The 27,302-nt window shown below is 47.5% G+C and overlaps 1 protein-coding gene across 3 annotated transcripts in view; it reads left to right on the plus strand.

Annotated features, from left to right (window-relative positions):
- DENND2A (DENN domain containing 2A) overlaps positions 1–27,051 on the plus strand; it is an 87,323-nt gene extending 60,272 nt beyond the window's left edge. For 2 of the 3 annotated variants that reach the window (XM_075122927.1, XM_048830708.2), the window contains 12 exons: positions 2,684–2,871; positions 3,689–3,798; positions 4,060–4,129; positions 4,516–4,593; positions 5,096–5,236; positions 10,804–10,952; positions 19,651–19,828; positions 21,480–21,521; positions 23,047–23,164; positions 23,934–24,173; positions 25,351–25,437; positions 26,296–27,051. In XM_075122927.1, coding sequence (XP_074979028.1) covers positions 2,684–2,871; positions 3,689–3,798; positions 4,060–4,129; positions 4,516–4,593; positions 5,096–5,236; positions 10,804–10,952; positions 19,651–19,828; positions 21,480–21,521; positions 23,047–23,164; positions 23,934–24,173; positions 25,351–25,437; positions 26,296–26,327 — 1,433 coding nt within the window. In that variant the 3' untranslated portion in view covers positions 26,328–27,051. The remainder of the gene's footprint in view (positions 1–2,683; positions 2,872–3,688; positions 3,799–4,059; positions 4,130–4,515; positions 4,594–5,095; positions 5,237–10,803; positions 10,953–19,650; positions 19,829–21,479; positions 21,522–23,046; positions 23,165–23,933; positions 24,174–25,350; positions 25,438–26,295) is intronic. The other variant, XM_048830731.2, reaches the window with a different exon arrangement.
- The last annotated feature ends 251 nt before the right edge of the window (positions 27,052–27,302 follow it).

The following is a 27,302-nucleotide window of genomic DNA, read 5'->3' on the forward strand; positions in this document are numbered from 1 at the left end:
AAAAAGAGCAAATTTTGGGACTTTCTTCTCCTTGTTTCAACAGTTCTTTCTTCCATTGCTAGTTTGCTTTTCCTATTCATGGAAAGTGCATATCTTTGGAGATGGAATCTGCCTGTTTTAAGAATCCAGAAGGGAGGATTTTGCTTTCCCATGAGTAGGAGCCAGTTAGTGCTGCTGCAGGGAAAGACTCCAGCACTGGGAAGCTGGTAGAGCCTTTTCCTAGTGACGGAGTCTTTAGCTGTGGCAAGGAAAGGCTCTGGAAGGGGGCAGGCAGCAGCCTTTCCCCACTGCCTCCCCCCTGCCAGATTCTTTCCCCAGCAACCGGGAGGCAGTGGGGCAATATGCTGCTAAAAATACAGTAACTCCTCACTTAACGTTGTCGTTATGTTTCTGAAAAATGCAACTTTAAGTGAAATGATGTTAAACGAATCCAATTTTCCCCATAAGATTTAATGTAAATGCGGGGGGTTAGGTTCCAAGCAAATGTTTTGGGGGCAGACAAAAGGCATTATATACTGTACAGTACTGTGATGGGGAGGTGCCCCTGGCTTACCCCACACAGGCACAGCCTGCTGCAGGCAAGGACGCTAGGAAGCACCTTGCACAGCAGCAGCGGCAGCTTCCACCCAGAAGAACAGGCGCCGACTTTGCGGGGGGATGCTCCAGGCCTGCCTCTTCCCATCACAGTTCCACTCCAGGCTCACCTCTTCCCACCCCCACTCCACCTCCTCTCTGGAGCCCGACGCATCGCCGCTCCTCCCGCTCCCTCCCAGAAAGTCCTAAGCGCCGCCAAACAGCTGTTTGGCAGTGGGGGAAGCGCTGGGAAGAAGGGGAAGGAGGCGGAGAAGAGGAACTTGTGCAATGCTCCCTTGTAAAGTCACTGCTCTTCCACAGAATCTTACAAGCAATGGACAGAGGAGGCAGCCAAACGACGTTATAAAGGAGCATTGTACAACTTTAAACGAGCATGTTCTCTAATGGAGCAGCGACATAACTTCGAAACAACGTTAAGCGGGAGGACGTTACGTTAGGAGTTACTGTAGCGGTGTAGATGGGGAGGCACTGCTTGAGTGAGTGGAGAGGCATGTAGTATATGTTCTCACATACATACCCACAGCCTTCAGGCATGTCTGTACCGACTCCCCTAAGCTGTGGCTCACCGTTTTATTCTTCTGTTTATACCTGTGCTAGGGGGACAATGCACGTATGTACACTACATGCCACCAAAAGAATGGTACAGTGTACATGCATTCTTGGGGGCGGGGGTGGCATTTTCAGAAGCACTCAGCCTACTCTGCTCATGTTGAAGACAGTAGTAAAAGTCCCATTAGCTTCAGAGGGAGCAGATTTAGGCCAGTGCTAAAAGACAAAACCCCGGCCTTAGACAATAAAGAGCCTTAACCCCCCCCCCCCACCTGTAGCCAGGCCCTGACTGGTGCAGGTGGGATGGGGATAAAAGATGATTATAAGCTATATTTCCAGTCCTCTTATAGCCTCACCAGACATTTTTTCACTTCCTGGTGTAACTTAGACGAGCCATAGGACTGCTGTCAGTTGTATTCAGCTGGAATCTATGAGCAGCACAAAGCAACCTAATGGGGGGCCAAGGATCTGGCCCAAGGCATTCATATAAGCCTTCTTGGGCAGAGCTCTTGTTTGCATTCACTTTATTTGGTGCTGATCAGTTTCCAGTACACCATCATGGATTGCCCTTGTCAAACTTGGGGGCATCACTCTGGCTGTGAAGTGCTCTGCAGTCTCATCTTGCAGTTTACTTTTACGGGGGGAGGGGGCATTTTTGGAGATTTACTTTGAACCTAACTATAAAACTACAGGGGAAAAATGTTCCGAGGGAATCTTGTCTAGCCTCTCTCCAGTGGGTGGCTTTTCATTACTTTCCCGATTGGAGTGTTTATTGTCCCATAGTTTGTACATTGTGGTAGTCTCAGACTGCTCGTCAGTTTTGTCCTTTTCCCAGTATCTTTGGGTGAACTTGGCTCTTGTTTTAAAAAATAAAAGTAATTGGAGCTCTGATTAGCTTCAGGCATAGTATGGGCTGGCATCAGGCAACCTTTTTCACTCATCCCTCTGCCAATGCATTTCATTCCTGGCCTACAGCTTCCCCCATCACACCATTACAGCCCTGGGGCCATGACATTACTCAGCCTGTCTTCTGACCTACAGTATCCCCAGCTACTCTAGTTCTGGGCTTCAAGTGCTGCCAGTGGCCTCTATCCATCAGTCACACGTGCTGGCTTTGACATGTAGATGAATGAGGACGAGGATGACCCCAGGAACTCTCTCTTTCACTTGCTACCCAATTTGGGTCTCCCCGTCTGAAAAGCCTACCTATTAAATCATTGTGCCACCTAGACCCCATAGGTTGCAATTTGGGCACCCACCCTCTTGTCCCCTCCTCCCGTGTGCTTTTGGCCAGTACTACACACCTGTGTTGAAACAGTGCTCAGATTACATACTGTCTAAGCCATTACAGCTTTTCCTTGGAAGCTGTATCGCACAACTTCCAAATGTTTCTGCCTCTCACTCAGCCCTTGGGAAAGGAAACACACTGCAGTCACGGTGAGCTCACAAGAGGTCATTCCAAAGCATGGTGGGAGCTCTATCCAAAGTCCAATATCAAATGACTCTCTCTCTCGCTCTCTCTTTCTCTCGCTCTTTGTAGCTCACAGCCAACGGCTGGTGCATGTTAAGTCCCGCCTGAAGCAAGCCCCGCGGTATCAAACCTTGGAGCGGGACTTGATCGAGTACCAAGAGAGGCAGCTGTTTGAGTACTTCGTCGTGGTATCGCTGCACAAGAAACAGGCTGGGGCTGCATATGTCCCTGAAGTCACCCAGCAGTTTCCATTAAAGGTTCGGTGCCTGGGCAAAGGCCTACTGGTGTAGCAGTGTTATCATTTAGGCTCTTCAGCCCCATCTGGAACCCATTGCCCTCCTGGCTAGCATGCTACAGAATGCATGTTTAAACAGGAGACCCTCGGGGGAAGTTAGAGCTCTCATGTTAGCCCATAATGTAATGCAGGATAATCCCCTGCTGTGCCATTGTTTAATAGGACAGAGGATTTGGAGGTGGCCCTGCCCTCCATGAACTTCATGATGTTCTCGAATGCAGATGGAGCAGCTACGTGGATTCTTCACTGCCCAGGAAGAAAGTGTGTAAAAAATTCTTCCACCACTTATCTCGGTAAAAGGGAAGCAACCTGGTATTGCTAGGAGAGACCAGCGACTGTGATTCTCAGGGTGAAGAAAACTGTCATTGCAGGGAGAGCAAAGCTATTCCTAGCAGGTCTCTCTTGGCATGAGGCATGAGAAACAGGACCAAACAAAAACATGTGGCAGTGCATTTTCCAACATCGTGTAACAAGAGTTTGCTGGAGGCTTTATTCTGCACACACGTCCCCGCACAGATAGCCTCCTCCATCACAGCATGGAAGAGAGACCCAGCAGGGACAAACAAATGCAAAAGTAGAGTTTGGTGCGGAGTGTGTGAGGGGAATTGCTTAGAAAAAGCCTAAGGACAGGTGAGCCAGTAGAGCACCAATTTTAATATCTTCCAGGCAAAAGCTTAGTCTCGGTCATCACCTCTTCATTCATCACAGGACAAATATTTGAAGCTGTTCCATCCCCACGTGACTAATTGAAAACATGCCCTCCTTCTCTTCTCCACTAGCTTGAGCGTTCCTTCAAATTCATGCGAGAGGCAGAGGATCAGTTGAAAGCCATTCCCCAGTTTTGCTTCCCTGATGCTAAGGACTGGGCGCCCATCTACCAATTTGTCAGGTAGGCAGGTGTCTTCCTCCCCCATGAGAGCTGGGTTTGTACATATCAGCCATGGGAGCTATTAAGGCAAAGAGAGAGAAACCCAGTGGAGGCGGAGACACTCCTGGAGAGTCCAGAAGGGACCAGCGTGAGAGGGGAAAGGTGGAGATATGAAAGGAGTAAAGTGTTCTCTGGGCGGTGGAGTGGGTGTGTGTACGGTGTGTTTCCTAATGTGACCGTTTTTTTTCTTTCATCTTCTTGTCTCTGTTCTCCCTACTGCAGTGAGACCTTCTCCTTTGTCCTGACTGGTGAGGATGGGAGTAGACGGTTTGGATATTGCAGAAGGCTACTGGTAACTATTCACCATTCTGTTCCCTAAAAGGGTCCAAAGGGGGAACCCTCCTCTGTTGTGTTTGTCTTGCTGTCGCCAACTGAAGGTGGGGCGCGGCTTCCGCTGTTCGATTCAGCGAAGAAGCAAAAGGCACAGAAGAGGGGACTCTCCAGCTTTCTGCTTCCCTCTGCTCTGTTTAAGGTCCCTCTTCAGAATCCATCCCCTCACTACAAAATACAGCCCCTTTTCGCGTTTCTCATGGTTTCACAAGGAGAGCTTCTTCTGTTTCACCAGCCAGCCCCTGAGGGACCAGGCCCCAAGCAGCCCAGAGAATGCAGCCGCGTGCGCTCTGCCTCGGTTGAACTAACTGCCTTTTTTTGGTTGTGTTTGTGTTTCTCTCTTGAAAGCCCAGTGGGAAAGGGCAGCGTCTCCCTGAGGTTTACTGCATCGTGAGCCGCCTTGGGTGCTTCAACCTCTTCTCTAAGGTGAGGGGGAAAGGAGGGACAGAACCTGCGCTGTGGGCAGCGATGAAGCTGAAAGCAAAATCAAGGCTAGACGAATGAGGTTCAGTAAAGTGGAGGGCTCGGACTTGAGAGACTGGAAGACGGCACTGGGGGCGGGAACACGCACTAATTACATGAACTTTGCAAACAGACTATGAAAAAGCAAATTGCATGAAAATATGGACCAGCAAACATTGGCTTGTCCCTTTAATAAAATGACCAGAGCAAAGAAATTCCAAGATAAAGGATGAAATCCTGGTTCCACTGAAGACAGTGGGTTTTACCATTGACTTCAGTGGAGCAAGGATTTCACCCAAGGTTTCTACTCTAGTCTCTCTTGCTCACTCCATAGTATTCTGATACTGCATATTTGGGCTCCACACAAGCTGGGGTAAGGAGGGTATGTAAATGCTGTTGTATTTTATTCTCTGTCTCCCTCTCGCCTCCTGTTTATACATCTGTGTCTTCATGTTCTTTCTTCCAGATCTTGGACGAGGTTGAGAAAAGACGGGGGATTTCCCCTGCTTTGGTGCAGCCTCTCATGAGGAGTGTCATGGAGGCTCCTTTCCCTGCGCTGGGCCGGACCATCACAGTCAAGAACTTCCTACCAGGCTCAGGGACTGAAGTAAGGACACCACCAGAGCTGGAGGAAGATGGGATGATAGGACAGGCCAGCAAGCACCTGCTGGAATAATAAGTCAGGCCTACACCTGTAGTGCAAGGTTGTGGGAATGTGCAAATTCCTGTGAAGTGGAGGCTCAAGTTTAGAGTCAAAGGGATTGGTTCTCAGTTCCTCTGTTCTTGAGCGTGGGGCAGGTGTCTTCAAAAATCCTACATGCTCCTGGGGCTGTTCAGGGCCACTAATGGCTCTAGTCCTCTGTGGTCTGCCTCTTCCCATGACTCAGCCCTCTAGCCAGGTCACTTTAAAGTCTCTCCCTTTCCGGGATATGAGAGTCCCACTGTCCTCTGCCTTTCTAACAAGATCTTCAACCCCAAGTCTTGGCCTTGTTGTTCTCACCCTTCTTTCAGGGCATTCCACTCTCTTTATCCCCTTCTCATGGGCCAGGATTCCTCAGGGCTCTCCTCTGGTTCCCCTAATACAAATCCCAAACTAAAGGGGTACAAAGTCAAATCAAATCCTGCCCTCCTTGGGCTTCACATTTATCCCTCTCTGCTGCTCTGGTCCTCCACTGAGCACTTCCTAGAAGTCTTTCCATGGTAGAGTCCAAATCCTGCCCTTCTATCAGGGCTTACCACTGAAGCCTGCTCCACTCCCAGTGGCTGTTTTATCTCTCTCCTGGCTTCTGCCAGAGCTCTCTGTTTAGAAGAGGATCGCAGCGCCAACTCTCCAACCCTAGGCTTCTTCCTTGAGCCTTTTCACTCTGTAGTCCCAGAGAGTGATTGCAGACTCTCTCCCTGCAGCACCCTCCTCCTTCATCGTTTTGGGTTTTGTGGCACAGCAGAGTCACTTTCTGTGTGTCTGACTGCCATGCACTGGGCTTTGGAGGTAGGTTATGACTTAAAGTCTGTCACCTTTCCCAGTATTCTTAAAGAACTGCAAAATAGCTTTTTTAATTGGGCCCCCATTTTCCTTGTATTCTGGACAGGAGTGGCAAAGAAAATTTTCTTATTTATATGGAAAACTCAGAACCCTTAGTATATCTCCTTTCACTGGTACAGTTTTTACAATTTCATGAGAGATGATCCATCATTTGCTGGACCATACATGTTTCACATAGTCCATCCTTTTGTTTGTGTATTGGAAATAAGTTACTGTTTCATCCACAAAGACCTGTTAACATTTTGAATAAAGCCATTTTGCTCTTAGAATCATAGAAGCGCAGGACTGGAAGGGACCTCGAGAGATCAGCTCGTCCAGTCCGCTGCACTCATGGCAGGACTGAGAATGTTCATCTCAGGGCCTTGGACTATATCAACATTTTCAACTACTGGGCATAATTCACGGAATTTTTTCCCTTTTATTTCATGTGCTCACAATTCTTGCCATTCCTTCCTTAGTTCATTTTTGATTAAGTGCTTAAATTCCAGTTTGCTTAATGGGATCTCTAGGTCAACTTGTACGGCCTTAATAGCATTTTTTGTCTCTTTGCCAGTTCATTGCCAGCTAGCCCTACATGTGCCAGGATCCATGCTCTTATTATAGTCACATACAATTGGGCCAATTCAGCCGTTAGCAGTAATATTTCATTACATATATTGTTTCTGCTGTCAGGCTTGCCATTATGTAGTGTCTGCAGTCCTGATAAGGTATCAGACAGGGTGGCCATGAGAGCTGGCCGCAAAACTAGAGCACAAGTTAGTGCCAACAAGACCCCTATTAGCTCAGCCAGAGATAAAGGTCATGAGTCTGATGGCTTTCTTCTGTCTGAATGTGGGCACCCAGAAAGCTATTCCCACTCTACCCGTTCCTTCCTCTATGGAGCCATCAGTATGCATCTGACAATAGTGTCCCCACTTATCACAGATACATTGATTTGCTATATCTTGTATATTAATCATTCTTCTCCTTTTGTTCATCGTATAGTTCCATATCTATCTCAAGGAGGTGGTTCTCCAGAGATAGAGTATTTTCCCAGAGCTAGAGATTTTGGCCTCTTTTTTAAGCCTTTATTTTCACAGAGATCCTTTATCCACTTCCTTACCCTACTTACTGAGGAATTTTGAGTTTTTGTCCTACCTGCTCTCCACTTAATTCCCTAATTAATACATATTAGCTTAGTGTTATCTTCACTATTACCTAGTACTTTGGCCCTAAAGGCTAAGTCTCAGAGCTTCATTTTGAGAGTGATAGGCATTTCTCCAGCTGCTATCTGCGTTACATACAGAGGCGAGGTAATGAAAGCACTGCATGCAGTATGCAATGCCTGTACTTGGATACAGTCTAGTTTTCTCAGATTTGTTTTCGATGCTGACCTAAAGGCCTAGCAGCCATACTCAATAATAGGTCTGATTATCGTCCACCATTTTCTTAGTAAGTTTCTCCCTTTGCACTTACCTATAATGTTTTCAATATGGTCCTGACCCGGGGTTCACAAGTCACTGCTAGAGGCGCCTCCTCCTGGCCGGTTTGGGGATTAGCTCTTTTGGCCAGATGCCTCTTCTTATGGTTTCTCAGCCTGTAATCTCACTCTGTCACCCTGAGGCCCTTCTCTTACTCCTCAGCAGCCGCAGCGCCTTGTCTTCATGGCTTGCATCTCTGGCCAAGTCACAACAGTCCTCCCCTTCTGTGGTTCTATCACAGTCTTCCACAGCATCCCAGGCAGTCCTTAAGTCCACTGCCCTGGCTAAGTAACTCCCTCAGTGACGGGGATGGATAGTTCCGGATGGTCCTCAAGATCACTGCCCAGAGTGGGCCACTAATTCAGTGGCTGGTAGGGGAGCCCAGGTCCACTCTCTACCCTGGGTTCCAGTCCAGGGGCCCTATCTCTGGCAGCCAAGGTCTGTACTACCCCAAACCTTCCTATGTCTCTCTTGGAGTACTTCGTGCATTACCTCTCCCAAGCTTTCATTCTCCACCCTTCTAGCCAAACCCTTTTCCTCTGGGTCTGCTAGACAAATCCTTCCTCTAGGGTCTAAATCTCTTGCTCTCCCTTGTCCCATGAAGAGTGACTGAAGCCCTCTTCCTGGCAGCACCCCCTTCTGCTACCAGCTCCCTGGTTTTATAGAAGACCGGCCTGTTCCTGCACAGGTGAGCTTCCCTTAATTAGGGCTTTCCTCTCAGCTGAAATGTCCCCTGGTCTGCAGCTTAACAGGTTAATTGGCCCACCTGGCCTATGTTAACCACTTCAGGGCAAGTGGAGGAAGCACACTTCATCACAGGTCCCTCCAGGTGAGCTTGTTATCAAATATCATACCTAAGAATTTGACCTTTTTCACTATATTTATCTGTTGGTCATATATTTATATAATTTCTGAATCTTCCATGTTGTGCAGATCATTCATTTAGTTTTGTCAGTGGAGAGCTTGAAGCCCCACCTATTTCCCTGTTCTTTATTCCCACAAAGTGCATCACTGATTCCTTTGGAGTCCCAGGTTTCTGCTTGTGGTCCATATGGCCTGGTCATCAGCAAATCATCTGATGTCTATCCCTGCACTCGTTTCCTTTGGAAGGTCATTAATCATGATGTTAAAAAGGGCTGGGCTAATGACAGTCCCCTGTAGAGTTCAATTTGTAATGGAATATACAGTGGAAAAGGCTTTCCCTACCCGGACCCATGTAGTTCTTTGGGTAGGAGATCCCTTGTCCATTTGTATATTCTTCCTACAGTACCCAGATGGTTGCCACTTTATATAATAGTCTCTCTCTCTGTAACACATTGCAGGTTTTTTCTGTGTCCAGGAAGATTACTATCATGTATTCTTTCGGTTTTTGTGCTTCTGTGTCTATCGATGTCAGTTGCACCCCTGCCATCTGAACCCACATTATGTTCCCTCTGTGAGCCTATTTCCTTCTGAGTGTGCTACTCATCTCTCCATCCCCAGTCTTTCCTGGTTTTGGCAAACCATGCTGTGAGAGCAATGGGTCTGTATGCCTCAGGTCTAGAGTGCCTTTTGCCAGGGTTCCTCACTGAGGCAATAAGCTCATGTTTCCAGTCCCTAGATATTTCCCCTTTTCTCCGTATGCTATTCTGACATTTTAGTATTACACTCAGGCTTTCATTGCCTAGGTATTGGAGCAGTTCAAAGCTTACTAGCCCCCTTCTGCTACAAGCTTCCTCTCTTTATGTGAGCCAGCCTGTTCCTGCCCAGCCCTGGGCTTCGTGATCAGTTAAGCCTGGCTCTCCCTCCAGGTGTAGCCTGCTATGTTAATTGGCCACTCAGGCGCACATTAACCCATTCAGCGTTGTGTGGGAGTGAGCCTTGCTTAGGCCTGAGAGTAAATTTAAGTGGCCTCAGGGTCTCTGGGAAACCCATATAGAATATCTGTAGTGGAGCATGCCCAGCCACACCCTCAGTCTGCCGCCTACATCAGAGAGCTTCACTGCACAGGGGTTATTCTTAGGGGACTGTTTCTGCCCACTTTAAGGCCCTTTAAGCTGCCACAACAGCACATAGGGGCCTTTGCCTATCTGAGAACCAGGTCCAAAGTCGAGGGTGGGTCATGTGATGTACTGTGGAAGAATAGGCCAGGTGCTTTGAAGCTGGTTACAGAGGAGGAAAAATGGTCTCGTGGTTACAGAACTGGCCTGGGACATGGGTGACCTGGCTTGAATTCCCTGCTGTCACAGACTTCCTGTGTGACTTGGGCAAGTCACTTTGTGCCTCAGTTCCCCCTCTGTAACATGGGGGCGATAATACTGCCCTATCTCACAGGGGTGTTCTGAGGAGAAATACACTAATAGCAGTGAAGTGCTATGGTGAGGACTGTATACGTAGATAGAAGCAAAGAAAGTAGTCTGTGTTGTAACTGATACCAGAGAGGACAGTCTACAAGTTAGACCTTGCTCCCCTCTCCTTCCCGTCCAGATTCTCATAGTGAAAGTGATCCTGGCTGTCTGAACTGGATGAAGAATTAGAAACATCCCCTGCCTCCATCCTTCTCCCTGTGCCCTACAGAGTGCTGCCCAAAATCCATTCCTGATGGGAACAAAATTCCACTCCCTGGGACTGCTCCATGTCAAAAGACTACGCATAAAAGTCTGCTTGGGCATCACACCCGTGGAGAGGGAGCTCCCTGTGCCTAATTCAGTGGGAGAAGCTGCAATGGATTTCTGCACCCACCTGGAATGGACTCTGGATAAAGCCCCTGGGAGAGTTCAATCTGAACCGTTCCTGTGGCCTACTAGAATATAGGACCTTGCCCAAATTGAACTCCTGGTTCTACTTGTTATTAGCCCTGTCTGCTGACCCTCATGTTGGGAGAACCTATCAGTCTATGATAGCCTTCTGCTTCAGACCTCCTCACCATCACTGCTCAAGGAGGGTGGGGAAAATATGGTGAGAAACCAGTGCTGGCCTTCAGCTTCATTTGCAGGCTGCATTCGTGGCTCCTGCGGAAAGACTAATTCTCCAGGCGTGCCACTCACTAACATAAAGTCTCCTTTAGCCCCAGCAGCAACACTGTTTCTTTTGGTTGAGAGGGTCCCTGGTTGAAGTCCTTGGGGAGTCTAGCCCCTTGCCTGTCAGTGCACTGATTGAGGCCGTGACCTGTGTTTTGCTTCCTTCTGGCAGGTAATTGAGCTGCGGCGGCCTCTGGACTCGAGACTTGAGCATGTTGATTTTGAGTCCCTGTTCTCCTCTCTCAGCGTCCGACACCTGAGCCGAGTGTTTGCATCCCTGCTTCTGGAGAGAAGAGTGATCTTTATAGCAGACAAACTCAGGTACCCACCTTTGCATCTTTCTCTTGTGTTCTTTTAAACCAAATGTTAGTTAAGGAGAGACTGAGAAGGGAGTACTGGCCCCTCTGTGTTGTTCTTTTGTTCTTCTCTGTTATTTCCCAGCAAGTACAGCCAGTGCTCCCAAAGGGCAGGAGCTCTGACGAGGTGACACACCCTCTACTGGACATGCTGCGAGAAACCAAACTCCTCAGCCCAGCTCAAATAAATAAATTCGTTAGTCTCTAAGGTGCCACAAGTCCTCCTTTTCTTTCTGTGGATACAGACTAACACGGCTGCTTCTCTGAAGCCCAGCTCTGGAGCTTGCAAAAACTGAGCTTCCTCTGGTGCACAAAGGAAACCAAGTTCCCTTTACTCAGAATCTCACCAAGGCAGAGCTCCTTGCAATAAGAAAGCAGAACCCCTCCTATTGCTTGGGAGGGAAACAATGTTCCCTTTTCAGCCATGCTCTGGCAGGCACAGGAATCAAGCCCGGGTGGGGGGCAGTAGAGAGGGAACTCAGTGTCTCTTAGCCCTTTCGCTGAGGTTCTCAGATTCTGTTGACTAATTTTTTAATATTGGTTCTTGAGGTTTGGGGTTTAAACTGATTCACTCCCACAAGTTCAGCACAGGGGTCCAGGTCTCTTTAAGATTTTATGCAGCTGGTGCCTGGCAGCTATCCAGCCCTTAAGCACTTGAGGATTCAGAGAGAAGAGTTCTCAAAGCTCGGTGACGGAAAAGCTACAGATGAGTAATGACACTTATGAGCGCGATCAGGTTTCAGCAGGCGTACAATACCCCCAAGCTGTCTGTTTTCACAGATCCCAGCCAGCCGGGCTACAGCCCTGGGACTGGGGGAGGGAAGGCAAGCAGAGAGGCCCCTTTTATAGGGAGCAAAGGAACAAGTCGCCCTGCAGGGGTCCAGGGATTTGTAAGGGCAGAGCTCATACAAAGTCATCACACCAATGGGGAGGCTGGGTGGGTTGTAGCATACAGGCTGCAGCTCCCCACTTTCACTCCTTTACTGCTGCTTTGGGTCAAGGAGGGGAGGATCTATTCGGTTACATTTGCTTGACATGTTACATACATAGATTTTTTTTCATATCCTCTTAAAAGTACATCAATATGCAAAGCATGAAAGCACTGATGCTGCTCTTTACCTGAGACAATCCTATATTTCCCATGTCTAAACTACACAGATAACTTTGGTAATCTTTATAATGACAAGATTTTCTCGGGGAGGTTTTTCCTCTGATACAGGATAAGCGCAGCATTATGACTGGATTCATTAGGGACAGAGGCATAGATTAACCTTTACATGATGATAGCCAGTGAGAATTTGTGATGCCATGCAAGGATTTTATTGGTATAAGTTTGGAATCAGCGCATTGTTAGGCAGATCCCCCCAAATGAGTGCCAGTAAAACCCTTATATCATATTGCACCATCATGTGGCATGTCCAAAATACATGTGTTGTAGAAAATATTGCAAAAATGTTTTCTATTAGTATTCTTCTGACAGTAAAGCCAGGTGCCTTAGTACTGAGTCCAACTGTCCAAGCCTTGGAGAAGGAGAGAAAGTATTAAAAATTGTAGAAACCTCTAAAAATGATATACAATAACTTTCCTATACATAAAGGTTTTAAGGTCCAGTGTCTATGAATCTACAAGGGCTGGAATCAAGTACTATGTGCCGTGTTGCCAACACTCATGCTTTTATTGTGAATCTTGTGATATTTGTTATTTCTCTTAGAGCCCCATCTCCTGGAGTCAGTTATTTCACGAAAATCTCAGCTTTCTTTTTTTGCCGTCAGCTTAAAATAAGTTTCGAACCCACATAGTTGCGGCGACAAGTTTGAAAGCATGACCCAAGAGTGCCTTAAAGGCTCAGAAACCAAAAGTCAAAGAAAATAACCCAACTGTAATATTCAAAACAAAAAATCCATGGTTTTTAAAGCCGATCTCATGATTTTGGGGACCTGACTCATGATTTTGGAACATTTGGCATTGGCAACACTGTAGTGTATCATAATGGGAAGCTGAGAATCTTCTCCATCCATTGGTGGAAAGCTCCTGTTCCTATCAGTGATGGCTTTTGAGAAATTGGACTTCAAATCTATCACTGATTCAAGGCTGACTGTCACTTGTCCTGGAACAGGGGACAAGGAAATTGCCAAGTATTAAATAGTGTTTACTTTGGGAATGGGAATTGCACGTTTTGGGGGAAAGAAAACAAACATTTATCTGGCAAATAGATTTTTTTTTTAAAGTAGAAAAAACAGCTGTTTGAAGCTGCTCAGGGGTTTGGAATGCTAGTAGGAGTCCAGGAGGGATGGATTAATGGTCAGAGTGCAGGTGAAGTGGTGAAAAGTGCATGATAAATTGCATTTATCACACACCACTCTAATTTGTCATGTGGATGTTATCACTGTGTTTATCTGTACGTGTACTTGTTTGTGAGGGTGTGTATGTATATATTAATATATATATAGAGAGAGAGAGAAAATGATACACACATAGTTTATTTATGTGTTTTAATTGTTACAAAATCTGAAGTCTCTGTGAAAGGAAGTGGAAAGGACTCTTGCCAAGTACTGTCTGAATTATTAAATGTTTTCAAGCTGAGCCAAAAACACATCTAACAAGTGTAAAGCAAGTGAAATGCTTTTGTCTTTTCCATCTTTGGAATGAATATTGAGTGTTTTTTAAAAATCTGTTAATCCAAAGCTTGGCAGTGGACAAAGAGAGAATTTGGTTGTTAGTTTTATTCCCTCATGCCATAGCAACAAGAATAAACATTCCCTTTCAACCCAAAAAATGACTACCCCAAAAAGTGTTTCTTTACTGAGATCATCTTTCCCCAGCTTTGCTCAGGCCTGTACAGGCCTTCATGCGGGTAGGGGAAACACCAGTACTTAAGGTCTGCTATGTGACACAAATGGATTAGACTATCTTTGTAGTGAGATATTGTTTTCAAATCAAAGTGCCAGAGTGACAGTCCTGGACATTAAAGACCAAGGTTTGCACAAACAGATGTCTCAGAGTCAGACTCCTTAAACCCACCCTAAATAGGTGGCCTGATTTCTCCAAAGTATTAAGAATGTGGCAGTTCCATTGGGCTGAGTGGAAGCTGCTGGGTACTCAGTACTTTAGAGATCAGAACACTTATTCAAGAGCCTAAATATGGATTTAGGAACCTATCTTTAAGGCACGATAGGTTTTGAAAATCTTGGTCTAAAGTCCTGTGAGGGCCTGGAGGTTGCCCTGGTGTGCCCCCTTTTGGTCAGACATGGCTCAGGCATGGCAACCCCGTCTCATGTCCCTTCCGCTGGGTTATAATCAAGTCCAGACGGATCTTTTTAATCAAAGAGCACGCTCCTTGCAAGGGTCTCATTTATTAGTGACGGCCACAAGCACAAGTAGAAGCTCATTCAGGTACACCCAGGGATATTTGTTGCCTTGAGCTTAGTCCAGCTAGCCGTCTCTGGCTCCTTCCTTCAGGAGACTCTTCATTTCTGTGCCTGAAAATTGCCTCTGATCCAGCAACCCTTTTTGGTTCATTCTCAGGGTTACCCCTTCTCAGTCCTTCCTTAAGCTGGAATCCTCAGCTCTCCTCCTGGGAATTGGGCTGTATGAGTTAATTCCATCCTTTCCCCTCACCTAGGAGCCTCACCAGCTCTCCTCGCTGGAGCTGGGCTCTATTAGTCTGATTTTGTGGTCCTTCCTAAGCAGGATTCCTCAGCTGTCCTCTCTGGAATGGAGTCACGGATTAACCAGCTGTGAGACCTTTACCAGCTTCACCCCCTGCTGGACCAGCCTTTCCCTACTGGTGTCACCTACTGTCCACTCTGCTATGAGAAAGGAGGGAGCTTTTATGCTGTTCCCCTTCTTTCAGCTCATCCCAATTGGGTGCGGGAGAGGGGAGCCTTGCCTCATTCTCTCTGCAAGGCTTCTTGCTCTGTGTCCTTAAAGAAACAGTAATGGGATTTCATCCCGAACGCTTTTTACTCCTGGGACCACTTCCTCTCTCAGCGTGTCTCCCAAGTCCCTGTATATATAATCAGACCTTTCATCCTCTTAAAGAACTAGGCCATGTGATGGGGTGGGTTGACCATTAGGCACCACTACCCTTAAAGGACAGATTACCTGGTCACAAGTCCTATAGATCCCTGCTGGGGACTGCAGCTGTGTCAACAATGCTTCGGGATCAATAGTATCAAAGGCAGATTTAAAGAATCAGCATGGACACTTGATTTTGATCATCACCAATAGGAGACGACAAACTGACAAGAGCAGCAAATGCTCCATGCTGTACCTAGGTCTAAAATCAGACTGATCAGGACCCATGCCATCTGAGCACTCTGGAGTTGCTTTTCTCTCTTCTCCCTAACCTCAGCCTGAAGGAGATTAGAGAACAGATGATAGCTGATAGGATTCCCAGCCTAGAGAGTATGTGCCTAAAAATCATCTCAGCATGACATGCTGCTAATCTGCCACGCCAAAGGGAGGCATTGACAGTCTCCACAAATAACGGACCCTTGTCTTCCTGCTAGATTGAAATCGTTCTAAAGCTTCCATTTTGCAGTTGAAAGGCTGAAGTTCCCTGAATGCATCCAGTACCACAGCGAGCAATATTGGCCGAAACTCAAGCAGAGGAGACTCTACACTTGTATTCTCCCCCACCCCACTACTCCCCAAAGCAGCGTCTCTGCACTCCTGAATGCTGATGGATCGGAAGCTAAGCAATCTGATCCACAAAGTAGACTGATAATTCCACAATGGGAGAAATGAGCGCAGGTGACCAGGATTAACCTGGGAGAGTTCTGGTGACCAGGACTTCAGAGATGCTATGGTGAAAGGGAAGGAAACCTTCTTTGCTTCCTGAACAGTCACAGCATACAACTTCAAAACAAAATTTTGTCATAACCAATGCAACTGGGTCTGTGACCTCCACCAGCTGTCCTCCCAAGCATCTTCCCTCCCACTTCCTCTGTCACATGCCCTCTGTATTCCACTATGACTTGCAAGCAGGGGAAGAGGGAATGGAGAGTCACTGTAATGCTGGTAGAGGACAAAATGTTTTAATATCCCACTAGCCCTCAGGTAGAGTAATGTTTTGGCTGCACAGTGTTCTTCTTTAGAGCTGTCTGGAACCAGACCAGTTAGTTCCATTAGTCACTAAGGCCAACCTTTCACATCAGTTCCTATCCCTGGATGGAGGAGCTGGCTGTGCCCTGAAAATGAAGGAGGCAGAGGCTGGTTCACGACAAAGATATAACCTCTACCCTTGCCACCTGCATTCCAGCTCAAAAAAAGGAGCTCCAACGCTATTCTCAGAATAATCCCATAACGCTACTGGCAATTGGTGACCGTGCTTCCACACAGACACTGCTATTATTTCTGCGGGTTATAAAATTGGGGAGGTGAAAAATATGCTAGGAAACAAAGAAGGAGGAGGAGGAGGAAACCCCTGCTTTTCAGTCTCGGATAACGTTGGCCACAAAATGTGTGAGGAAAAGCAAAATCTCCTTAAAGGAGACAGTTTTAAAGGGATACAGTCAAGCTGATTTTCACATGGGAGGCATACTCTTGTTACAAGTTTGCTGTAAATGAACGCAATCGAAGAACGTTTATTTTTCACGTTGTTTGCCTTGTGCAATTGACAGGACTCTGTGGAGAGTCAGTATCAGTATCTGTGGTTGGTGCAGGACTTGCTGGTGAGAGCAGAAGCAAAGTGCAAGTGGAGGTGAAGGGGCAGCAGCCTGGAATGTGCACAGAGAGCAAGAATGGGACGGGAACATGCTTTAGTGGTTAGGCTTCTGCACCCTTCTAAACATCAGCTGGAGAGTAGAGCCCTCTGCCCTTTTTTAAAGGACCTTTTAAAAATCCAGGAGACTGTATTTAAAGTGCGCTCCATCAGAAATGTCAATTTTTTTTTACAGCTGACAGTTAGAAACAAATAAAGTTGACAGTGTCCCTTTAAGCAAGGAAATGAAAATCTGGGACTCTTCTATAAAGAGAGGCTTCCTCTATGTGTAAGTCCCTTGAAGTAATTCCCTAGTATATTCTCTTCACCTGTTAGAGTCACAGGTAAAGCCTAAAGAATAACAAAAACCTAGCGCTTATATAGCACTTTTCATCAGTAGATCTCAAAGCGCTTTACAAAGGAGGGCAGTACCACTATCCCCATGTTAAACTGAAGTGTTAAATGGATTCCTCTCTCTGCCCTAGGATCAGAATTCACTTATCCCCTGGCTGGCATGCACCTCTGTATAAACTGCTCAGAGCGCTTCTTCACCTGGTCACAGTGATGTCCCAACAGCAGAAGTCACACTCTGCCAAATTGAATTTATCCAGTGAAAAGCAGCCAAAACCTGTAGCCCAACCATGATATTCTCCTAAACCCACTCTAGTGTCATGCTGGAGGGACTCAAATTTACCAGATATAACTGGAGCAAAAAATCAAGCCTCACTTTCTGAGCGAGCACAAGACCACATCGACCAAACCCTCTTCTCTCTCTCTCATTACAAGTCAGCAACAGCTGCCAGAGCCACATTTCTCACTGTAAATTCCACCCATGGAGTTTAATACAAGCCAGCTGTGAGTGCTTTCCTGGCCATGTGATTCCTTCAGGCCAGACTAGCCTTTCTACCCTCCCCCATTCTTTCAAGAGCTGGATGCTAGTAAAACCGAAATGACGTTATGTACACAGCTTGTTATGGCGAGCCTCCCCATCCCCTGACATGCACAAACACTTCCAAACCCAGAACAGATGAGTAACCAATGTCCCACAGTGTGCTCTGCATAGCCCCGTGAAACTGACCGCACGCCCCGCCCAACTCTCCTTCCAGCGCTCAGAAGAGTTCTCTGGCCAAACCTTCTTGGAAGTCGTTTGTGAAGAAACTTTCAGCAAAGTCGCTGGTAGCATTTGAATGGGAAAAGCATGAACTGTATCTCCCCTACCCCAGCTCCTCAGGGTATGTCTGTATTGCAATTAGGAGGTATGATTTCAGCACTGTAGGCATCTAGCTAGATCAAAGCTATCCGGAGTAACAATAGTGATGTAGCTACTGCGGTATGGCATGGCTGGTCACTTGCGCACATGCTCCAGGTCCTGGATGGGGTTGCACTCAGGAGGTAGCCCATGCCACTGTCCAGCTGCCACGGTTACCCTGCTCTTGTTACTGAAGCTGGTTTTGATCCAGCTACATAAAGGCAACTCAAGTATGTCTACCCTGTATACAATCACACCTCCCAATTGCGGTGTAGACATACTCGCAATCTAGTCCCTCCCCTCCATCCTCTTGGGTCAGCCTGGCCTTTTGAGGCCCTGTCCTGAGCAGGACCTGTATGGTAGTGTCATATTTTGTCCTGGTTTCTATTGAGTATTTAGTCTGTTTTCTCTGAACAGTTCATTATATGTGCATTGATACCCTTTTCCCCTGCAGCCTTGTTCTTCGCTGAGGTGTATGCTGAGTGTCAGAAAGAGAAGATGGTGTTAATTAAAAGAGTAAAAAGAAAAGGAGTACTTGTGGCACCTTAGAGACTAACCAATTTATTTGAGCATGAGCTTTCGTGAGCTACAGCTCACTTCATCAGATGATGAAGTGAGCTGTAGCTCACGAAAGCTCATGCTCAAATAAATTGGTTAGTCTCTAAGGTGCCACAAGTACTCCTTTTCTTTTTGCGAATACAGACTAACACGGCTGTTCCTCTGAAACCTGTAATTAAAAGAGTGTCATTGGGCTGGGAGAGAATTAAGCATCAAGACAAGCTGTGCCTTCAATATTGTATCTCTGCTCTCTAAAGAAAGCAAAGTTGCACTGTTAGCCACTTCTGCGTGTCCTTGTCAAGCATGTATAAGTATAAGTAGGGGCATAGCGAGCAGATCAAGGGACGTGATCGTCCCCCTCTATTCGACATTGGTGAGGCCTCATCTGGAGTACTGTGTCCAGTTTTGGGCCCCACACTACAAGAAGGATGTGGATAAATTGGAGAGAGTCCAGCGAAGGGCAACAAAAATGATTAGGGGTCTGGAACACATGACTTATGAGGAGAGGCTGAGAGAACTGGGATTGTTTAGTCTGCAGAAGAGAAGAATGAGGGGGGATTTGATAGCTGCTTTCAACTACCTGAGAGGTGGTTCCAGAGAGGATGGTTCTAGACTATTCTCAGTGGTAGAAGAGGACAGGACAAGGAGTAATGGTCTCAAGTTGCAGTGGGGGAGGTTTAGGTTGGATATTAGGAAAAACTTTTTCACTAGGAGGGTGGTGAAACACTGGAATGCGTTACATAGGGAGGTGGTAGAATCTCCTTCCTTAGAAGTTTTTAAGGTCCGGCTTGACAAAGCCCTGGCTGGGATGATTTAATTGGGGATTGGTCCTGCTTTGAGCAGAGGGTTGGACTAGATGACCTCCTGAGGTCCCTTCCAACCCTGATATTCTATGATTCTATGCACAGCAGCCACTGGAGGCAGTGGAAAACTGCCCCGTGTCATGTGACAGAGGAATAGCTTCCTGTAATCCTGACCCATTCCATGTGTCTTTAGACCAGGAAATAAAGACTGGGGACAAGAGTTTTGAAAATGACTCGTGACTGTGGGTGCCCAGCTTGAGACACCTGAAAGGAGCCTGATTTTCAGCAAGTGCTGAGTGCTCACCCTCTGCCTTGCCTTTACTGCTGTGTGCTTTGTGTTGTCTTTTAGCACCCTGTCGAAGTGTTGCCATGCCATGGTGGCACTCCTCTACCCCTTCACCTGGCAGCACACCTACATCCCAGTGTTGCCGCCTTCCATGATTGACATTGTGTGCTCACCAACCCCCTTCCTGATTGGCCTGCTCACCAGCTCACTGCCCCGCCTCAAGGAGCTACCCGTGGAAGAGGTGAGACATGAACTCAGATGAAATGGTTGTTTTTAAAAGCCACAGGCGTTGGCTGCACTGTGTTGTCTTCTCACCCAGAAGGGTTTGCCTCTTAGACTTAGATTGTGTCACTGTTTTAAGGCAGGGTGGCATTGTAACTACCTGTGGCTGCAGAAATACAGCTATCCCAGTTGTCAGTGAACTGCATCATGAATAAAACCCGTAACCTTTGGCTCCAAGACACACAGGCTGCTACCTAGTGAGCAGGGACTTTGCTGCAGCTGGTAGGGGGAACTGACATAATGACCTTCATTTTTCCTTCCTGTCCCACAGGGAGTTGGGAGAAGGGCTCCAGTGGTGATTTTGCTGGTGGGCTTTATTATTAAAAGTTTTGTTACAGTTATAGTTCTGCCAGGACAGTGCGGAGAGTCAATTGCTCAGTCTGTTATGTATGAATTGTTCTTTTTAGAGATTGTCCAGGGCCTGGGATGGTTGTAGTTAGTACAGTTTCAGAGTAACAGCCGCGTTAGTCTGTATTCGCAAAAAGAAAAGGAGTACTTGTGGCACCTTAGAGACTAACCAATTTATTTGAGCATAAGCTTTCGTGAGCTGTAGCTCACGAAAGCTTATGCTCAAATAAATTGGTTAGTCTCTAAGGTGCCACAAGTACTCCTTTTCTTTTTGTAGTTAGTACAGACGTCTGTCTGACTGGCTGTATCAATCTGTTGTCTCTTGTCTTATACTTAGATTACAAGCTCTTTGGAGAAGGACTGTGTTTTAGTTCTGTTTGTACAGCACCTAGCACAATGTGGTCTGGTCTGTGACTGGGGCTCTTAGGTGCTCCCAAATTACAAATGAATAATAATTATAAGCAGACCTGTAAATAAATGAATAACTCTGAACAATAGTGTGCCAGGGCAAACACACACACACAGCGTGACAGATCATAACATTTTCAGCCTCACATCCAAAGTGTTCCTAGACTCCAGTGCAGGAAAAACCTTTGGTGGGCTACAACCTTCTGCCCATTAGTGGCACTGATGGTGGTAAGGTGTTAAGGGAAATAATCTTTTAAAGACAAGCTGAGATCAGCGACTCTGTTTTTCTCCCCACTTCACACCTGCTCTATAACTACCAACACTGTTCATACAGAGCTGATCTTTGCAAAGTCATACTAAGCAATTCCTTCCAATATTCCTGTGGCAATGAATTCCACAGATTACATATGATGTGTTTAGTTTTTTTTAAATTGCATTGCTTTGTTTTGTGCGATAGGGTAAATACTAAGTAGGAGTTAATGATAAAGCCCCATATTATTTTGGTCCCTCACTCATCATTGGCTCTGTAAAATAGTCTGTGGCTTCTTTGTAAAGCTTTTCGCTTAGACAATAGATCTGACTGTGTTCTAGTCTAAGGTTTTGGGATATGTGGGGGAGAAGTGAAGGGAGGAGGGTTAGGGAAGGCCAGCTTCTTTCAGTTCAAGCTGTCATTTTGTGGCTTGTGGTGAAGTGGTCAGAAAACCACAACAGGGGCCCTGCTGTTGACCAGTGTTTTATATCTCTTCCTGCTGCTGTGGTTCTGTGAGAGGGGAGGAGTTTTCCTGGAGAGCCATGAAGGCTTGGGATAATCTCTGGTAACAGGAAATAACAATTCCCCATTCTCTCTTTGGTAGGTCCTTGTGGTTGACCTTGTTAATAACCGGTTCCTCAGACAGGTGAGTAGAGCTGTCCCATATGTGGCTTTTTTCTTCCACTTCCTCCATCTCCTTGCCTTGACCTGTATTTGCTTATTCTGCTTGCCCAGGCTGGGAGGCAGGATTTGATGGCAGGGGCTGTTTAACAGTAATGTCACAGTGCTTTGTGCTTAGGTAGCACCTCAAAGAATCTCAAAGCACTTTACAAACATTTAACCCTCCATAATCCATGCGAAGTAGAGAAGCATTATCCCCTTTTAACTGATGGGAAACTGAGGCACAAGGCCTGCAGAAGTGTGTTGTCCAAAGCCACAGAGTGAGTCACAGCCAAAGCTGGAAATAGACCCCCAGAGTCTCGACACTGTCCTTTGCTCTAAGCACTGGTCACCACTACCTTCTAGCGTAATATCTGCACCTTCCAGTGAAGATTGGTTTTAGTAGATCTTTCATTTTCTGTCTTCATTGGTCCCTCTCATGTTCCTCCCTGTCTAGTCCTTGCATTACTAGACCATAGTGGGAAGACAATAAATGGGAATCTGGACATCATTTTGCAGACAAATACACCTCTTCTGATTCCCTTTGACCTGGAGCAGAGGAGCACGAATTTTGGGGTGTCCTGGAACGTATTCCTAGACTCGGAAGCCAGGTGGTTTTGTTCGTTTTCTAAGCAGAATCCAACTCTTCTGAATCACAAGTGCAACCCACAGAATTCAGGCTAGGTCAGGAAATCAATTGTCTGGTTAAGACACTGGACTGGTCCAGGAGCACCGGGTTCAATTCCCATCTCTGCCACAGACTCCTTGTGAGACCTTGGGCAAGTTGCTTTTCTCTCAGGGCCATAGTTCCCCATCTATAAGTGGGGATAATAGCACTGCCCTCCCTCACAGGGGTGATATGAGGTTAACGGCTGTTTCTTATCTTTCAATACAGTTTTCGTCTGTCAGCCGCTCTGGCTATAGAGCCCTCTTGCAGTGGCTAGACCGTGGCAAACCCTTCCCTTCTGACTCCCCATTCTGTTACTGCTCAATCCGTCTGTGCCTCTCCCACGGCTCCCTGCATGTCACTGTATGGGGCTGGGAGGGGGTGAAAATCACCTAGCCATATGCAAGTCTCAGCCTAGCCTCTGTGCCTGCCTAGCTGCTTGCTGGCATTGTTTGGCTGACTCCTGCTCCTGATATTATCAGAGCAACACCATACCTCCAGCAAGGGGATCAGTGGGGTCAGGGCCGGGAGACGGGCGACACGATTGCAGATCTAACAGCTGAAACAAAAGGTTACAAATCCGTCCAATGCGAGGTGGTAGCTGGGGGGTGAGACCCCCACTTTAGTGCTTATAGAAGGGATGGACAGCCCTGAATGGAAGGCACTAGATAAGCGCCAAGTATTGTTCTTCTTGCTCTCCTGGTTTCGTAACAGATAACCTTCCGTGTCCTTGCCCCGTCTCTCCCTGACTCCACCGGAGCTAGCTGAGGAGAAAAGCAGGTCCCCGGAGCCAGCGCAAGCCCCACCCTGAGAAGGTCCCTGAGCGTGAGCTTGTGTTTTCTAGGTGGAGGACGAGGACTCCATCCTGCCTCGGAAGCTGCAGGTGGCGCTAGAGTGCGTCCTGGAGCAGCGGAATGAGCTGGCTAGCGGCAAGGAGGAGGGCTCTCTGAATGGCAGACACGGTACAGCCTGCAGCCTGGCTGCTCGTTGTCCTCGGGTGGGCCCGGCGGCCCTTCAGTCACTTCCCCAAAAGGGACGGTTTTCATCCCCTGGCCCAGGCTTGAATGGAAGATGCAGTTCAGTGGCTAGAACTAGCTGAGGCTTTGCTAAACTCTCCAGTGCGCTGGTGACCTTTGCTATGTGACTGACTTCCATGTGGTCTCCTTCAGCCTCCGCCCCATACATCCTCCCTACACACACCTGCCTTCTCCACAGCCAGGCTCCTTTGAGCTGAGGAGGTGGCTCTGGTGTCAGTCCTGGGAGTGCAACCTTCCCCTCCAGCCGGGCTGAGCCTGCCGCCTCCACAGCACTCCCAGCTCGGCAAAGCCTGCTGGACTCAAACAGCCCCTTGGAGAGGAGGTGGATGGGGGGACACACTGAGGTTCTGCACCTTGTGCATGTGCCACGCTGGATCACCTGCCAGGGTCCTACAGCCTACGTAGTGCTCCTGGGAGCAGCGGCAGGCCGCTCCTAGCCTTTTGGTGGAAAGTACGTGCTGAGGTGCTCTCTCTCCACAGCTGCTTCTCACTCTCAGACCCGTACAGGGCACAGTTCCTAAAGAGGCCAGCAGGGCTGGTAAGGTGGTGTGGATCCACAGCCAGGAATGCAACTTCAAAGTAAACCAGTGTGCAGCCCCTGACTGCCCAGTGCATCCTCCCAGTTCCACCATCAGCACCACCGTCACCTCATGGCTTTCTCTGCTTCTCTCCTCCTCCCCCGCCTCTTCCTTAGAATCCAGCCCCTTGAAGGAAGTGGTGTCTGAAGCCTTCGTTCGTTTCTTTGTGGAGATCATGGGCCACTACTCCCTGTTCCTGACCCCCAGCGAGCGAGAGGAGCGGACCCTACAGCGGGAGGCCTTCCGCAAGTCTGTCTCTTCCAAGAGCCTTCGACGCTTCCTGGAGGTCTTCATGGAAACCCAGATGTTTGGGGGATTCATTCAGGAACGGGAGCTGCGGAAACAGGGGGTCAAAGGTTAGGGGCTCTTCTTCTTATTCCAGCGAGGCTTTTGGAATCTTTGCCATCCATCCCCTGGGAGTGGTGAGCAGCCAGCATCGTCCCCTGGAGCAGCACTGGCTGTAGCTCTGGGGTGAGGCCATGATGACCATGTGTTTTTGAAAGATTGCAGTGATCCCATCCCCCTTTGAGAGAGGTGTGGCCTGAGTATAGAACCAGGCACCAATAACTCCTGGGTTCCATTCCTAGCCTCTATCTCTGGTCTTGGATAAGTCACTTAAATTATCCCTGCCTCAGTTTCCCTATCTGTAACGCTGGGGGAACTACTACTTACCTCACAGTAGTGTTGTGAGGCTTAGTTCATGTTTGCAAAGTGTTTTGAAGTGATGAGCATTATTAATGAAAGCTGGGAAACAGTAGCAGTTTAGAGGTGCTTCTCTTAGCTTGTGAGCACCTTCTCATGATGTGTTAAGCAGCATAACTGTCTTCCGTCACATGTGGTTTCCCTCCCATTCTATCTTGAGTTTTTGTCAGGGATGCTACAGAACTAGCATTAGCTCCAGTGTATTGATATATAATGTATTTACTGTTGTTATGCCTCCTTCTGGGGATAGACATTTGAGAGAAGGGTGTCAAGGAGCTCATAACTACTGCCCCATGGCCTCTAAGGTTCCACTGACTTGAGGGGCCTGTCTCATCCGAACAGCTGGTCAGTGCTGGTTCAGCAAGCTCCTCTAAAGAGCTAATGACCAGTGGACATTGGAAATGGCAGAGGGATCAAAGAGCTTTTCCTAGAAGGTGAGAATGTGGCCCCCAAATGTTAATTCCTCAAATGACCCCAGATTTTAGTCTCTGTACACTCCCTGTCAGAATTCTTTTGAAAAGATTCCTCCATTCCCTCCACGAAGCAAAGATGATCAGTCTGGCTAGTCATGCCTGCATGAGGAAGCAGTGTGGCCTAGTGGATAGAGCACTGGACTGTGGCTCTGGAGACCAGGTCTGCCACTGGCCCGCTGGGTAACCTGGGGCAAGTCAGTGTCTGCTCTGTGAGCTGCAATTTCCTCCTCTGTAAAATGGGGATAGTGGGGATAGACTCATCTCCTTAGTAAAGTGCTTTTAGCTCTACTAATGAAGAGGTCAGTATTCTTGTTATATATTTGGAACCAAAAGGATTGTGGGGTTTTTTTTGCCGCAGGTCTGTTTGAGGTACGTGCCCAGGAGTACCTGGAAACGCTCCCTACTGGGGAGCAGAGTGGAGTCAATAAATTCCTGAAAGGACTGGGTAAGATGCCAGAGCAACCTTTGTCTTTTCACAGTGGTTGTGTTGCATGTTACTCTTAACACCAGCTCAGTGATTTGGCAACAAAGATGCTATTTTAGGTAGCGCCACTCTCCAGAGGGTTGTATCTGCCTTCCCCTGGTATGTTGCTGTGATGTGCCGTCGGGCCTTCAGTCAGTGGTCAGGATTGGGCCACGTATTAACGTGCACGTATGTCAGTGGGACTGGGAGCTGCATTGCCGGGTCTGGGGGGGATTAAAGTTTGGACCCTGAGCTCACTGCCTGACTCCCAAAGGAGGAAAGCTGGTCTTGTGGGCTAAAGCACTGGGATGGACTAGATCCCCACATGGGCAAGTCAGCTAATCGCCCTGTGCTTCAGCCACTCCCTGCTGAGGCGAGGATGAGGAGACTACCTCCCAGCCCTGTTGTGAAGATAAAGCTGTTAACAGCTGTAAGGTGCTCCGCTATAGCGCAGGCCATATAAGTACCTAGGGGGGACAGAGCGAAAAGAGGACTGGAAGTCCTTTGAAAGCACAACATTTAACTCCTGCCTAAGGGGGAAGGAAGGAGAAGGCTGTATCTTGTGTCCCTTTCAAATTGCCACTGTCTGGCTGACACATGCAGTGCTATTGTGCCTAGCTCCAGCAGGAGCCAATTCCTTCCTTTGGGGCGGGGGGAGGGGAACTTGCTCTTGAACTAGACCCAGCATTGCTGGGGGAGAGGGGGCGGTGTGATTCCGAGGCAGCAGCTCTCCCTCAGTCCTTGCTCCAGTTGGCTCTGGGGGTGAGAGATGGAGTTCAGACTTTCTCCACTCTACATATTGCTGTGTAACGGTTGTTTTCCTCACTTCCTCTCCATCAGGTAGCAAAATGAAATTCCTCCACAAGAAATAAGAGTCACGCACGCCATCGTTCCATGGAATAGAAGGAGTTTACAATTCAGCAGAAACAAAATGAACTGTTACCAACCATTCCCACTTAGCCTGCTCCCAAGGGGGTAACAGCCCTGGATGCTGAGCGCTGGAGGCAGAAAGGCCAGGGTTTGCTCTTGTGTGCAAGTGGCCCCATGAGATGAACAGAGGGCGGTAGAGCAGCCTGGAGAGGTCTCTGGACTCCTACAGTAACATGCACTGGACCAAGCACTCTAAACTCTGCAGTAGCATTTTGCAGACCTCCAAATGGATTTGATTTCTTAGTTATTATACTTTTTGTTCTATTTATATTGGGGTTAGGAAAACTATTAACCATTGACACATGCCCTGCCTCCTTTCCGAGTGGCACTGCTGGATGTGACAATGGGGACTGGGGGGAAAGGCCGTATTACCCTGGCCTGAGAGCGAAGGAGGGGAGAAATAGAGGAAACATATGAAAACAGGTCTTGAGAAAACCGAGGACGCTGAGGACTGCAGGGATGCCAAAGGACACGGGCAGAGTGTGCTTACGAATGAGGAAAGGAGGTGGAGGGGGAACCACTAAACCTACTGATTTGCCAGCCAACTAATCGACCGCTATGCTCTGCAAGGCGGCTGTGTCAGCCTCGTGGAGGGGCCTTTCCTTGTATTGTCTAAGTTGAGAACCTTACACAGTGTAATTAAAAGTGAGTGGCGTAAAAAGAAAACGAGTTGGGAATTATTGCTGAGAATTATAGATTTTTTTTTTTAACCCGCTGCTTCATTTATAGATTTTTTTTTTTTTTTTGCAGTCTGCCTCATTTTGTATGTGGGTCAACAGGGCCATCTAGTGGTCAAATAGAATAGTTGTTTATCCGCCCACCCAGCCACCCACACACTCTGACGTTCCAGCACTCTTTCTGTTACAAATCTCTTATGTCTCTCACTTTCATATAATGCCCACCAAAGAGCTCTCCAA

The sequence above is a fragment of the Caretta caretta genome, chromosome 1 (assembly GCF_965140235.1).
Source record: "Caretta caretta isolate rCarCar2 chromosome 1, rCarCar1.hap1, whole genome shotgun sequence".
NCBI lineage: Eukaryota > Metazoa > Chordata > Testudines > Cheloniidae > Caretta > Caretta caretta.